The sequence below is a fragment of the Capra hircus genome, chromosome 8 (assembly GCF_001704415.2).
Source record: "Capra hircus breed San Clemente chromosome 8, ASM170441v1, whole genome shotgun sequence".
NCBI lineage: Eukaryota > Metazoa > Chordata > Mammalia > Artiodactyla > Bovidae > Capra > Capra hircus.
The window spans coordinates 55,445,175-55,459,456 of NC_030815.1; the positions used below are offsets into that span (position 1 = coordinate 55,445,175).

General features: G+C 40.9%; 1 protein-coding gene across 5 annotated transcripts in view; it reads left to right on the forward strand.

Moving 5' to 3' along the window:
• Positions 1-14,282, forward strand: part of TLE4 (transducin like enhancer of split 4) — a 159,540-nt gene that overhangs the window by 69,533 nt on the left and 75,725 nt on the right. For 4 of the 5 annotated variants that reach the window (XM_018052099.1, XM_018052098.1, XM_018052095.1 and 1 more), the window contains one exon: positions 13,790-13,994. In XM_018052099.1, coding sequence (XP_017907588.1) covers positions 13,790-13,994 — 205 coding nt within the window. The remainder of the gene's footprint in view (positions 1-13,789; positions 13,995-14,282) is intronic. The other variant, XM_018052096.1, reaches the window with a different exon arrangement.

Sequence of the window (14,282 nt, forward strand, 5' to 3'; positions counted from 1 at the left end):
ACCAGAGATGTTGACCCAGAGCGTTGATACTGCTATCATTCAGCCAACCCTAAACTTGTTATGTGAGAAATAAAAACCCTATTATTAGGCCACTTTTATCTGGGTGGTCTATAGTTTGCAGAGGAACTGTCTTAACTGATATACTGTTGAACCATGGTGACTCTCCATACATATCAGACAGAATTGGCAGCCTCACCTTTAACCATTTGGGGGACCACATAAATGAACTCTAATATCTATACAATGGCATGTACTATACAGCCATTACAAGTGATGTAGTCAAAGCATTATTTAGGGGTCTGGGAAAATGTTCTCTGATACACTGAGTAGGAAAATAATCATTTTAAACTACAGATAGCATGATATTATTTTTGTTTAAAATCTTATATATTCATTGAAAAAATGCTAGATGGACTCATTAACATTATAGTTTCCTTTGGGTGGTACGATTATATGCGACTTTAAGTTCCTTTCCATTCTGCCTGTTCACATCATACATAATTCTAATCTTAAAGAAGCTATGACAGTGAACCAAAAACTACTCTATAAAGATATTAATTAAAAATTAGAAAGATTGTACTTATAGGCTGATTTCTCCTCTCTTCTGATCCATGTGAATAAATAGTACAGCCATCTACCCAGTTGCTTGGGCTGTCTTGGCTTTGGAAGCCCAGGTGGCACAGTGGTAAAGAATCTGCCTGCCAGTGCAGGAGACGCAAAAGACGCTGGTTTGGTACCTGGTCAGGAAGGTTCCCTGGAGTAGGAAATGGCAACCAACTCTAATATTTTTGCCTGAAAGCTTCCTGGACAGCAGGGCCTGGTGGGTCCATGGGGTTGCAAAGAGTCGTACACAACTGAGCACTCTCCACATATCTCTGCAAGGTATCTTGAATTTCTCCTCCCCTTCTCTTTCCGTGCGTATGTGCGTGCTTGATAGTCATGTCTGACTCTTTGCAACCCCATGGACTGTAGTCTGCCAGGCTGCTCTGTCCAAGGAATTCTGTCCAAGGAATTTCTAGGCAAAAATACTGGAGTGGGTTGCCATTATCTTCTCCAGGGAGTCTTCCTGACTCAGGGATCAAACCTGCACTTCTTGGCATGTCCTGCATGGCCAGGTCGGTTCTTTACCAGTTGAGCCACCAGGGAGGCCCTCTCCTTCCGTAACCATGTCTTTTAGTGCCATCTCCAGAATAGATCTTTCTTAAGTCCTTCTTCTCTTTGCCACTTCTACTGCTACAACTCTAATCCAAGTCATCATTTTTTGGTTTGAATCCCTTTATTACATTCTTGCTGATTTCTCCTTTCATCCTGGCCACTGTCAGACCTAGTCTACACATAGCATTATGAATGTTTAGGTTATATAATACTGTAGCTCAGAATGCTTATTCAGTTCACTTCTGTCACTCAGTCGTGTCTGACTCTTTGCAACCCCATGGACTGCAGCACCCCAGGCTTCCCTGTCCATTACCAACTCATAGAGCCCACCCAGACTCGTACCCATTGAGTCCGTGATGCCATCCAACCATCTCATCCTCTGTCATCCCCTTCTCCTCCGCCTTCAATCTTTCCCAGCATCAGGGTCTTTTCAAATGAGTCAGTTCTTCACATTAGGTGGCCAAAGTATTAGAGTTTCAGCTTCAACGTCACTAATGAACACTCAGGATTGATCTCCTTTAGGATGGACTGGTTGGATCTCCTTGCAGTCCAAGGGACTCTCAAAAGGCTTCTCCAACACCACTTTCGAAAGCATCAATTCTTCGGCACTCAGCTTTCTTTATAGTCCAATTCTCACATCCATACATGACTGCTAGAAAAACCATAGCCTTGACTAGATGGACCTTTGTTGGCAAAGTAATGTCTCTGCTTTTTAATATGCTGTCTAGATTGGTCATAAGTTTCCTTCCAAGGAGTAAGTATCTTTTCATTTCATGGCTGCAGTCACCATCTGCAGTGATTCTGGAGCCCAAGAAAATAAAGTCTGTCACTGTTTCCATTGTTTCCCCATCTATTTGCCATGAAGTGATGGGACCAGATGCCATGATCTTAGTTTTCTGAATGTTGAGCTTTAAGCCAACTTTTTCACTCTCTTCTTTCACTTTCATCACGAGACTCTTAAGTTCTTCACTTTCTGCCATAAGGGTGGTGTCATCTGCATATCTGAGGTTATTGATATTTCTCCCAGCAATCTTGATTCCAGCTTGTCCTTCCTCCAGCCCAGTGTTTCTCATGATGTACTCTGCATATAAGTTAAATAATACTGGATGACAATATATAGCCTTGACATAATCTTTTTTCCTATTTGGAACCAGTCTGTTGTTCCGTGTCCAATTCTAACTGTTGCTTCCTGACCTGCATACAGATTTCTCAAGAGGCAGGTCAGGTTGTTTGGTATTCCCATCGCTTTCAGAATTTTCCACAGTTTGTTGTGATCCCTGCAGTCAAAGGCTTTGGCATAGTCAAAACACAGAAACAGAAGGTTTTTTATATCTTAAAATAGACCAATGAAACGGAGTAAAGTACTCAGAAATTGTTCCAATTATATATGCCAGACAGGCAGGCAGATCAGTAGGGAAAAAGATGGACACTGGGGGGTTAATTGGTTATTTTTGTGGAAAAAAATGAAATTGGATCCGCTTGTCTCAGTATATGCAGAACTCAACCTGAAAAATATAAAAAGAAAGAACTTTAAAACACCCGAGAAGACTTTTTATCTTGGGTTAGAGAAGGATTTCTTGATGGGTCACAGAAAGCTCAAACCATAAGGAAAAGATATTACTCAGTTAAAGCATCTATTCATCAGAAGATGTCTTAAATAAAATGAAAATATAAGCCAGAAAGTGAGAGGAGGCTAACACATAGAATTATCTAGGTTGAGGAGCTTAACACATACAGTTTTCCACCTTATACCAGTTATGGACAAGCTAAAAGTTCAAAGTTAACAAAACAAACTCATTACTGCTTAAGGCTCTCATTATTCTTAAGTGAAAGTGTGAAGAAGCCCTTTCTGACTGTTATCTGATTCCCATAATGTTGTATCCAACCCCACTTCCTCCTTGCTCACTGGGTTCCCACCAGACTTCCTTTTCTTCCTTTGTCACCACAGGCTCCTTTCCAGTTCCGGTCCTTTGCAGCCGTTTCCTCTCATCTCAGATTCTCTTCTGGCAGCTCTCTGCAAGATGCTCTCGTTCTCATCCTTCAAGTCTTAGTTCAAAGGTCACTTCCTCAAAGGGGCTGTTTCTAATTCTTATGAATGAACCATTACTTAGAAATTATGTTAAGAATTCCCTAGTGATGGAAGGCCCTGTTGGGGCAGCAGGCACTTCACTGGGCTGGATGGTGAGGACTTTTGTTCCGTACTTTACAATTAGGCCCACACGTGCAGGTATTGGCCTGTAAAATTCTGCACCCAATTTCAGCGTGGTTTAGTTTGTCAGATGGCCAAGCAATTCACCAGCTGGGTGTGTCGTACAGTTCATCTGGAGATAACATCACATCCCACAGGCCAAGGGCCAGCCCCACAAGAATGCCCCTACTCCCTACACCTTAGACACCAGCCCTAAATCCAGATTATTCTGTGTTTTTAACAATCTCCTCATTGAGTTTAATTAATTAGCCACAGCAGCTCAAAGGACTCAGAGAAACATTTAACTTACCAAATCGTGTGTGTACTCAGTTGCTCAGTTATGTCTGACTCTTCGTGACCCCCTGGAGTATAGACCTCCAGGGTCCTCTATCCATGGAATTTTCTAGGTAAGAATACTGGAATCAGTTGTCATTTCCTTCTCCAGGGGATCTTCCCAGCCCAGGGATTAAACCTGTATCTTTTGGATCTCCTGCATTGGCAGGCAGATTCTTTACCACTGTGCCCCCCTGGCAAGCCCTAACATACCAAATCACCCATTTTTTAATAAAAGGATGTAATTCAGGAACAGTCACATGGAAGAGATGCACAGAGCAAGGCATGGGGGAGGGGCGCAGAGCTTCCACATACTTTCCAAGTGCTCTACTCTTCCCCACATCTCCCAGTGTTCCACCAGACTGGTGGCTTCCCAAACCTTGTCCTTTGGGTTGTTCTGGAGGTTTCATTACTTATGCATAGTTGCCCAAATCAGTGGCAATGCACTGATGACTAACTTCAGTTCCAGCCACTCTCCCCTCTCTTCCTGAAGGTCTGGTGGCTGAGACTGAAAGGTCCAACCTTCCAGTTAAGTGGCTGGTTCGCTTAGCAACCAGCTCCCACCCTTAAGAGCCCTCCAAAAGTCACCTGATTAACCTAACAGAAAGCACCTTTTATTGCTCTCTTTGCTTCCGAAATCCCAAGGATTTTTGGAGCTCTGTGTCTGGAAGTGTAACTATGACCAAATGTTTGTTTTTTATGGTAAATCTCAGTATCACAGCCTGGTTCAGTGTTCAAATTGCAGTTCCTAGACTGACTAAGTAGTGAAATCAGTAGTGAACGTTTTTTATTTAGAAAAAGAGAATAGAAAATACAGAAGTGTGCCACACATAGTATTTGGTATTTGTTAAACTGTTGTTTCATTTTCTTGTGTGTTCTGTGCAGATGTACAACATGCACATACACTAGTTGTGGTCAGAAATGTTGGAAAGTAACTGATCTGTCATCTGAAGTTCTAAGGTCAACTGCAGGGTTACTGAAAAATCTAAAGTAGACAGGCTTTTCAGATACAACTTTACTTTTAAAAATACTGTAAAGTAACTAAAGAAAACTTTTCTGAGCAGGATCCCTTAGCTTGATAACTTTAATGACTACAGCACAAAGTGGAAGTATTGGTTTAAGTAAGATGATGTATTAAAATGTCTTCAAAAAATTCTTTTTTAAAAAACTTATTTTAGTTGGAGGCTAATTACTTTATAGTATTGTAGTGGTTTTTGCCATACATTGACATGAATCAACCATGGGTGTATATGTGTCCCCCATCTTGCACCCCCCTCCCACATCCCTCCCCATCCCATCCCTCAGGTCATCCCAGTGCACCAGTCCTGAGCGCCCTGTCTCATGCATCAAATCTGGACTGGCGATCTGTTTCACATATGGTAATATACATGTTTCAGTGCTGTTCTCTCAAAGCATCCCACTCACCTTCTCCCACACAGTCCAAAAGTCTGTTCTTTACATCTGTGTCTTTTTTGCTGTCTCACATATAGGGTCATTGTTACCATCTTTTTAAATTCCATATATGTGCGTTAATATACTGTATTGGGGGCTTCCCTGGTGGCTCAGACATATTGGTGTTTTTCTTTCTGTCTGACTTTGCTCTGTATAATAGGCTCCAGTTTCATCTACCTCATTGGCACTGATTCAAATGCATTCTTTTTAATAGTTGAGTAATATTCCATTGTGCATATGTAAAATCTCTTCAAAAAATTCTTTAAGTAGTTTATAAACGAAAACTTCCAGGAAATTTTATTTCAATTATTGATTTGCTTAGAAATACTTTTCTTAGTAAACTGTGGATCAATTCAGAAAAAAAAAATTCTAATAGGATTTCTGATGGGGAAGTTAATATTATAACGATTCAAGTTTTTTTCCTTTCCTTTTCTTGCTGTTATTACTTTGTTGAGTTAAAACTGCAAGTTAAAACAGTAGAATCCTTGGAACAGGACTCATAGAATTTTCCTCTTTGCTTGTTACCTGTTTTTCCCTTAAAGGTCATTCCAGAGATTTTGAGGACAAGAGAGATCTGTGGTTTTAGTGTGAGAAACTTACCCTTGCAGTGATAATCTTTCTTAGGTTACTGTAAATGCCCATCTTTCCCGTGCAGTAAATCTCATGTTTTAAATCATCAGGAAAGAATAAGCTTAGATTGTAAATTTCCTTCCTCTGCTCTTTTTTATATTCTTACTTCTGTGTATTCACTTAACTTTTAGCTTTTGCTAGAGATATTTGTTCAGGGCAGGAACTCCCAGTTTTCTGGCTAGAAGGGTGCGTCCTGTTTTCCCCACCTCTACAACTGCAGGAGAGTCGAAAGAACAGTAAAACGAACAAAGTGTACTCATCACCTGGGCTTTCCAGGTGACTCAGTGACAAAGAATTCGCCTGTAGTGCAGGAGATGTGGGTTTGATCCCTGAATCAGGAAGATCCCTTGGAGAAGGAAGCAGCAACCCACTCTAGTATTCTTGCCTGGGAAATCCCATGGACAGAGAAGCTACAGTTCATGGGGTTGCAGAAGAGTCAGATACAACTTAGCAACTAAACAACAGCAACAACTCGTCACCTAGACCTAGATTCACCAATGAACATTTTGTCACTTTTGCTTTGTACATGTATACATGCAGACAGAAGCCTTACACTTGGTGTGTGCTGAATTGTTTGAAAGAGGAAGACTTGATAATATTCACCCCTTAACACATCAGTGTGCATCTCCTATAGTTTTCCAGTGTGAGCGCGATACCCTAAAGACATCCATCTGTGTAGTGTATAGTTCATATTCACATTTGTCCAGAAAATGTCCTTGATACCACATCTTTCTTCACAGCAGTTGTCCCTCAATCTGTTCCGCACGTACAGGGGCGCTTCTGTTGTGCTGTCTCTTCAGTCTTCTCTCACGCTGCTGAGAAGCAGTTCCCAAACATTTCACTTTATGACTTTGTCATTTTGAAAATTCCAGGCCAGTCTTCTGGAATGCCCTACAATCTGGACTTGCGTGGTGGTTTTCTCATGTTTGAAAGTGAAAGTGTTAGTTGCTCTGTTGTGTCCAACTCTTTGCCATCTCATGGACCGCTGCCTGCCAGACTCCTCTGTCCATGGGATTATCTAGGCAAGAGTACTGGAGTGGGTTGACACTTCCTTCTCCAGGGGATCTTCCCGACCCAGGAATCGAACCAGAATCGCCTGCATTGCAAGCAGATTCTTTACCATCTGAGCCACCTAGATTCAGATTAAGTATTTTTAGTAAAAACACTCCCTGACTGATGTTGTGTATTTCCCAGTTGTATCACGTTATTGTTGAAGCTAATCATCTGTGTGGATATCCTTTGACACTGAATAACCTGTTCCCCAGCAGCATTTCACTCAGTGGTTTTAGTGTTTCTTGATGCTGTGAATAGATTTGGAGTAATGAGGTGGTAAATTCTAAATTCTTTTCCTTTTAAAATAATATTCTTTCCTGCCTTTCCCCTTGCTCCTTCCCAGGGAGTGAGTGTGTGTGTAAATATAGACTTCTGAATACTTTTTTCCAATGATAGAAACAATCATTTATTGGGCATCATGCTAAGGGTTTTATATGCTCAATCTCATAAAATTTTCCCAGCATCCTTGGAGAGGTAGGTTTTATACCTGTTTCCACATTTTACATGAAGAAACTTGAGGTCATGAAGTGACCTGCTCTTGCTCACAGAGATGATAACGATTCTAGCTGAGTGGCTCTGATGTCCCTTCATTATGGTGCCTCCCCACGTATCATCCAGGATTTCCTTTCTCAGACTCATCTCAGCCCTCACAGACAGAGTTCCTACTAAAGGGTATCTTCACAACCCAGGGAGTATAGATACCAGCCCAGTCTCAGGCGTTTTCTGTGCTTGGTGCTTTATTTCCGAGTTTGTTGCCTTCTCTTGCCCAGCTCCTGTGTCTGGTCCCTTTCTTACTTTCCTCATAGAATAAGGTCTTCTGGTTGGGTCAGGGCACACGTGTTCAGTATACCCAACTTGGCCGACTGGTTGGAAGCGTAGTTGTGGTCCTGAGAACTCTTCTCTGATTCTGGGACTCATGGCATGACCCATCATTATGCCTGTGTTCTTGGGGGTACCATGGAGTCTAATCGTGGCAACTGTTTTAAAAATTATGTTGTAATCTGTTGCAGTTTTTATTCTTTATGATGCTTGAATTGTCTCTAGTTTTGCTAGTGAGCACCCCTTCGAGTTGACCCATTGTCCTATTTGTCATACCTGTTAATCTTACTTTCTGGCAAGAGATGGAGCAGGCTCACCTTGTTATTTTGTTTGTTTGTTTATTTAAAGAAGCCATATGGCACCAAGTGTGGTTATTGCTACTAGGGTATCATTACTTCTAAGAAAGGTGTTTTTTTTTTTTTTTTTTAATCTTTGCAGGATTTTCCTGTTGATAGAATTGTAGAGAGAAAGGTTCTGGACAAGAAAAGCTCTGCTTGGTTTCCAGTTGGAGTTGTTCAGAGTTGCCAGGAATTTGTGTAGACTGAGCCTCTACACCCACACTGCTCTTGTTCATTGGTCAAGGAGTTGGGGACATTTGATTAAAAAGAATTTCTTTTTTTGCTGGCGGAAAGACATTTCCTCTGAACTTGATCCGTTAGTAGTTCTTTTTTTGCCTTCATTCCAAACTTGAAACTGTGAGGAGATAATTCTTTGTTTCAGAAACTTCAGTAAAAACTGTTAACAGAATTGAGGCTGTATCTACTACCTCATTGCTATATATTTTCAGAAATAATTACTGGCTCTTTTTCACAATTAATTATCCTAATGGAGTACTTATTTGCTTAAGCTTAAAGTTCACTCCATTTTAGTGTTTATTCTCTTGAATGGCCTATCAAGGGAAAAGAAAAAAAGAAAAAGATTTTTATTTTGTGTTGTGGTTTGAGATAAGAGAGTGTTTTCTTTTTTAAATAAGGCACCCAAGATAGTGACGGCCAAGAAGGCACAGCCAGAGGAATTTTTCCAATATGTATATCTTTCTCAGTGTTTTTCAGTTATGGTTACATAGATTATATTTTATTTTAATGTTCAAGTGGTACTATAATGTATTCCCTGCTCTTTTTTGTTTTTTTGTTTTTTACTTTTAACTTATAAACTTTTTTTTTTTTACCCTGTTGCTTTGTGATTAGAGTGGTGTTTTTATTTAAAAATGGTCACTAATATATTGGTTTTATTGACTAACCAGGAATCATTATCAATTATACCTGTCACTCTACTGCTAGGCTAGTTTCTAGGGAGAGACTTACAAAGCAGCTTAAAAATGACCACTGAATATAGAAAGTGATTTCTTTTATTGATGTAAACATTTAAAAACCTACTAAAGTATTTCAGTATATCTGTCTTACATTTATATCATCCATCTTTTGGTAACTTAACCTCATTTTTATTTTATAGTTTTATATTTTAAACACTTGGTAAAAATAGCTCCTTTCTATAGGATGCCCTGAGTATGCTTTTTTGTTTAAAATTTTGTATGTATTATGGATGACGTATAAAATGGGTTTATGGGTAGCCCCCTCTCATTTTTTTCTCCCTTAAATTCAAGGCATAGTCTATTCAACATTACAGTTATAATTTGGATGTTGTCATTCATAAAATCTTTGAAAGGACTTTATAATTCTGTTAAAAAAAAGTGAAAAATTAAAACCTCAGTGCAGTGTGGCATTCTGGAACAGAAAAATGACATGAATGGAAAGCTAGAGAAATCAGAATGAATTCTGTGTTAGATTAATAGTAATGTACAATGTTAATTTTTTAGTTTTGATAAGTTCTCTGGGTATGTAATTTTTTTTAATATTTAGTTTCGACAAAGTCTACAGGTATGTAAGACGTTTTCATCTTACATAGAGAATATATAGGAACTCTATCTATAGTTGAAAATTAATTTACCCAAAACTTGAAATATGCGACCATATGACTAAATAGTGGTGAGCCAGGTTCCAGGGTACAGAGAGTCCTGAGGCTGCTGTCTTCTCCCCAGAAGGTCACAATCTTGTTGGCAAGTCAAGGTCGTCTTCTCCATAAACAGATGAGTAACAGTACCTTTATGAGGCAGCCTGTGCCAGTGAATGATAGAGGGAGTCAGTCCTATGAGATAGGAGACACAAGGCGTGTTTGGAGAGGCCTTTGCAGAACCGGTGAAACATGAGCTGAGCAAGATAGCTGAGTACAACTTCGATAAGTAATGAAGAGGTGGTTCTAAGAGACAGGAGTGGCCATGGATTGAGAAAAAAGTATTGGCAGTGATGATGCATTGTGGGTTTACTGCAATCGAAATGAGCTAGTGGAGATTTGTACTAATCAAAGTATGGGGTGCTGAGGGTCTAACTGATATGGTGGGACTGAGAATTGACAGGATTCCAGGATGATGGGTATAGAAACACAAAAGAAAAACAAATGAGTGGTGACTGGTAACTTGAGGCAGTGAAAGTTACTTAGGGGATGGGTTTTGTTAAACATTTTCAGGTGATGCTGGACTGCGAAGTAGAACTGTATGGGAAGGAGTTATACCAGGGGTATTGGAGCATAGGAATGCAGCAAAAGGCTAAGGACTCTGGTGAACAGAAGGAAAAATCCAGAAGGAAATGTAACAGCTTTCAGAGGAGGTAACAAAGAGAGACTGTAGTGATCACTTTTGGGTTTCCAAAGCAGGTAGGGGAGAGTCTCATAAGGAGGATATACTGCTCTGGCTGTAGATACGTCAGAGGGAAAAGTGACTGTGAAACCTTGAAAAATTGCTATCTGAATGGTCATCAGTTTTTCAGATTGATGGGCCTGAAATCCAGATTATGGGAAATTAACAAGGGTCCGTCTAGTCAAGGCTGTGGTTTATCCAGTGGTCATGTATGGATGTGAGAGTTGGACTGTGAAGAAAGCTGAGCGCCAAAGAATTGATGCTTTTGAAGTGTGGTGTTAGAGAAGACTCTTGAGAGTCGCTTGGACTGCAAGGAGATCCAACCAGTCTATTCTAAAGGAGATCAGCCCTGGGTGTTCTTTGGAAGGAGTGATGCTACAGCTGAAACTCCAGTACTTTGGCCACCTCATGCGAAGAATTGACTCATTGGAAAAGACTCTGATGCTGAGAGGGATTGGGGGCAGGAGGAGAAGGGGACGACAGAGGATGAGATGGCTGGATGGCATCACCGACTCGATGGATGTGGGTTTGAGTGAACTCCAGGAGTTGGTGATGGACAGGGAGGCCTGGCGTGCCGCAATTCATGGGGTCTCAAAGAGTCGGACACGACTGAGCGACTGAACTAAACTGAAGCAGTAAGGGGAGTGTGTGTGTGTACAGGAGGGGGTGTTGACACTAGTTTTTAAAGATGTTTGGCTCTGCACCGACAAGGATATATACTTACAGACCTAGCTGAAGAGAGTAAAGGAAGGTTATTTAAATTTAGTAAACATTTATTCAGTGCCAGTTATATGAAAGATATTGTGTTAGGGGGCAGTGGAGAACACAAAAAGTGATTAAAATATAGTGTTTTTTTCCCCTCCTGAAAAAGTGCTACTTCAAGTTCTTTTAGTGTTAGATAGGTGTTAAAATGCTAGAGATGACGCTTACAAACAGAAGAACAGAATCAGTGACAGAACCAGCAGCAGAAGCTTGAAGAATCGATGGAGCAGCGAAGGGAGAGGGAAGAAAAGAGATGGCAGGTGCAGGCGAGGAGTCTGAGCCTTGGAAGGCAAAAGGGATCCTCCCTCTGCTAAGACAGGCATGGTGGAGAAGAGACGAGACCAGTGTTAGAGCTATTATGAGATAGAACAGAGCACAGGTGAGCCTCCACTGTGAATCGCATGTGCTGCAGACTAGGGGTATATTTTTTGCCTTTGGAAAGTTCTGATTGAATGGGAAAATGAAGCTGTTAGCACTTATTTTTGGTCCTTTGAGGCAAAAAGAAAAGTGAAACACTTGGGCAACTGAGACAGTGCTTTTAGCTTAGGATTTGTTTGTTTGTTTTTAATGTTTTTATAATGACATAAACATTTTTAATTGCTCACTGTGTGAACCTCTCAGTGTCTGCAGTTAGCTAGGCTGTGTGTCAGATGCAGATTCTCACAAAGCTTATATATAGCCTAGGAAAGGTGGTAAGAGGACATAAAGTGAAAGTGTTAGTCACTCAGTCGTGTCCGACTCTTTGTGAGGCCATGGACTGTAGCCCACCAGGCTCCTTTGTCCATGGTATTCTCTAGGCAGTATGCAGGCTCTTAATAAACACTTGCTGATTGGACTCTTCATCTGAGATAGAAAATGGTTATGTGTCCATCCTGTGCACACAAAGAAGTATTAGAAGATTTAGAGAAGAAAGTGAATTGGAGCAATTTTCTGGCTATTTCAGTAGAGCAAGGTTTTGAAATAAATTTGCCATATGTTTACCTAAAGGCCTTGTTTCTTCATAGTCCTTTTTTCCATATGTTTAGAAAATATTTTGTGCTCAAAGTTTTTGGTCACAACTAAGTAACAGTACATAAAAAGTTATGAACATGATTTTGTCCACTCGAAGACATTATTTTGAACTGCCCAGTTAGGTAGCACCTTGGCAGGACTTGAGCGTGGGCCGTGGTTGTTGGGGTGTCTGCGTCACTCCTCTAATTTGCTACTTCATGGATGTAAACTGGCCTTGAAAATTAGTGCTTAATTTCATTGACTGTATTTTAAGTACAAATAGCCAGAAAGTAGGTGTAGGTTAATAGGAGAGAAGAACTAAGTAGAGCTATACTTTGACTATACTTATATAGTCAGACACAGGAAGAGATAATAGAGGGGACAAGGAGGGAAGTAAAAGTACTGATGATTTGAGGAGAGGAAACAATACTTTCTCTGCTGAAGTACTTTTAAGATCATCCTAACTAGTGAAGGGAAGCGGAAGGTGCCACCCCACACATTTTTGAGAAAGCTATTTTGTGCAGTCCTGCTTGGAAAGAAAGTTATAGAGAAGACTGTTTAGGTATTATAGGATAGGCCTGAAAAGTGATTCTCAAGGTATTAATTAAAATGTGATCACTACAGAAGTTAGTCTGAGAATTTCTCAACACGTGTTCTGACAGAACGTTGTTAAGCTGAGTCTTGGTTGATGGGACACCTGTTGAGGGACATGTTTAACTTAACAGAACTCCACTCCTCCCCCTCGGAAGAGGCAGGGAGGCCTGCCCACTGAGGTTCCCGAAGCCTGGCTTTGCTTCGGCGGAGGTCAGCTTCTCCCCTTCCAGCCTCTGGAGGGTTTTCTCCATGTGTTGCCAGTGTGTGCTGGTAAAAATGACTTTAAACTCGTCAGCACAGTTACTGGTGCATGCATCACAGTCCCACTCAGATAAACCTGTCACAACACGGAGGCGGCCGCTGGAGAAGAGTACAAGGGCAGGCCTCTAGCTTTTCATTCGAGCATCACTAAACGTGCGCAGAGTGCCCAATTATTTCAGCATTATTGAGCAAGCCTACAGGAGGACCCAAGCCTTGCTACATTAGATTTTCTTTAGTAATTTGCTCAAGTACCACTGAGGACACTTAAAGGGCTTAAAACGGTGGCTGCAACCAGTTTCCTTTTCTGGGTTGTTAATTCAGGTTTTCTCTTTCAAATTAACTCTGGCCGCACGCTGTGCAGCGGTTCTGGGAGAACTGTTTAACACTAATTTTCTCAATTTTCAGCTTTTTTCCCTTCAGCATAACTGCTTTAACAGTTAGTCACATATATGTTTTGATTAGAGATGTATAATAGTGAGGCTCTGTGTTTTTGGAGACCAGAATAACAGACGCTTTGTTGAAGAAATCTAATTTCAGCTATTAAAAGTAACCTAGATAATTTCAGTATTTAAAAATTAGGTTATTTACAGTGCATTGCAAAACCAACAAATCCAAGTAAAAAAGATAGTGTTTCTCTATCATTCATCTCCCTCCCTTAAAAAAATATTATATATATATATATATATATATATATATATATGGGATGTGTGACCCTTTCTCTGTATTTATAAAGGATAAATCTTTCCTTCATGGGTGCTGGGCTTTCCAGGGTCTCTTTGCACCACTTTCCTCTCCTTTTGTTGTTGAGGGTGACTCAGATACAAGGAACAAGTTCAATATCTTTGTCTCGTTTCTCACAGCAGCAGCAACTCCAGGCCCAGCATCTATCACATGGACATGGTCTGCCAGTGCCTCTGACCCCACACCCTTCCGGGCTTCAGCCTCCTGCCATTCCGCCCATCGGTAGCAGTGCTGGCCTTCTGGCCCTCTCCAGTGCCCTGGGAGGCCAGTCCCACCTTCCAATTAAAGATGAGAAGAAGCACCATGACAGTGATCACCAAAGAGGTGAGTGATTTTCTCAGAATGTCCGTCTGGTATCACCTGTCTGCTGCTGAGAGTCAGTCTGGATGTCCTGGTTTGTCCTGTTTCTGGATTTCATTTTACTTGTGACTAAACAAAGGATTTCCCCTGGAAGGTAAATTAATGATCGGAAGCAGTCTGTTTTGCACAATGATCCTCTATTGACTGGCAAGAGTTAATACGCTCCCCAAAGGTATAGGGGGACACATTTCCTGGTTATTGCCTCTGATCCTTTGCTGCATCCCCAAGTCTAAATCAGTAATGAAGTGCCAC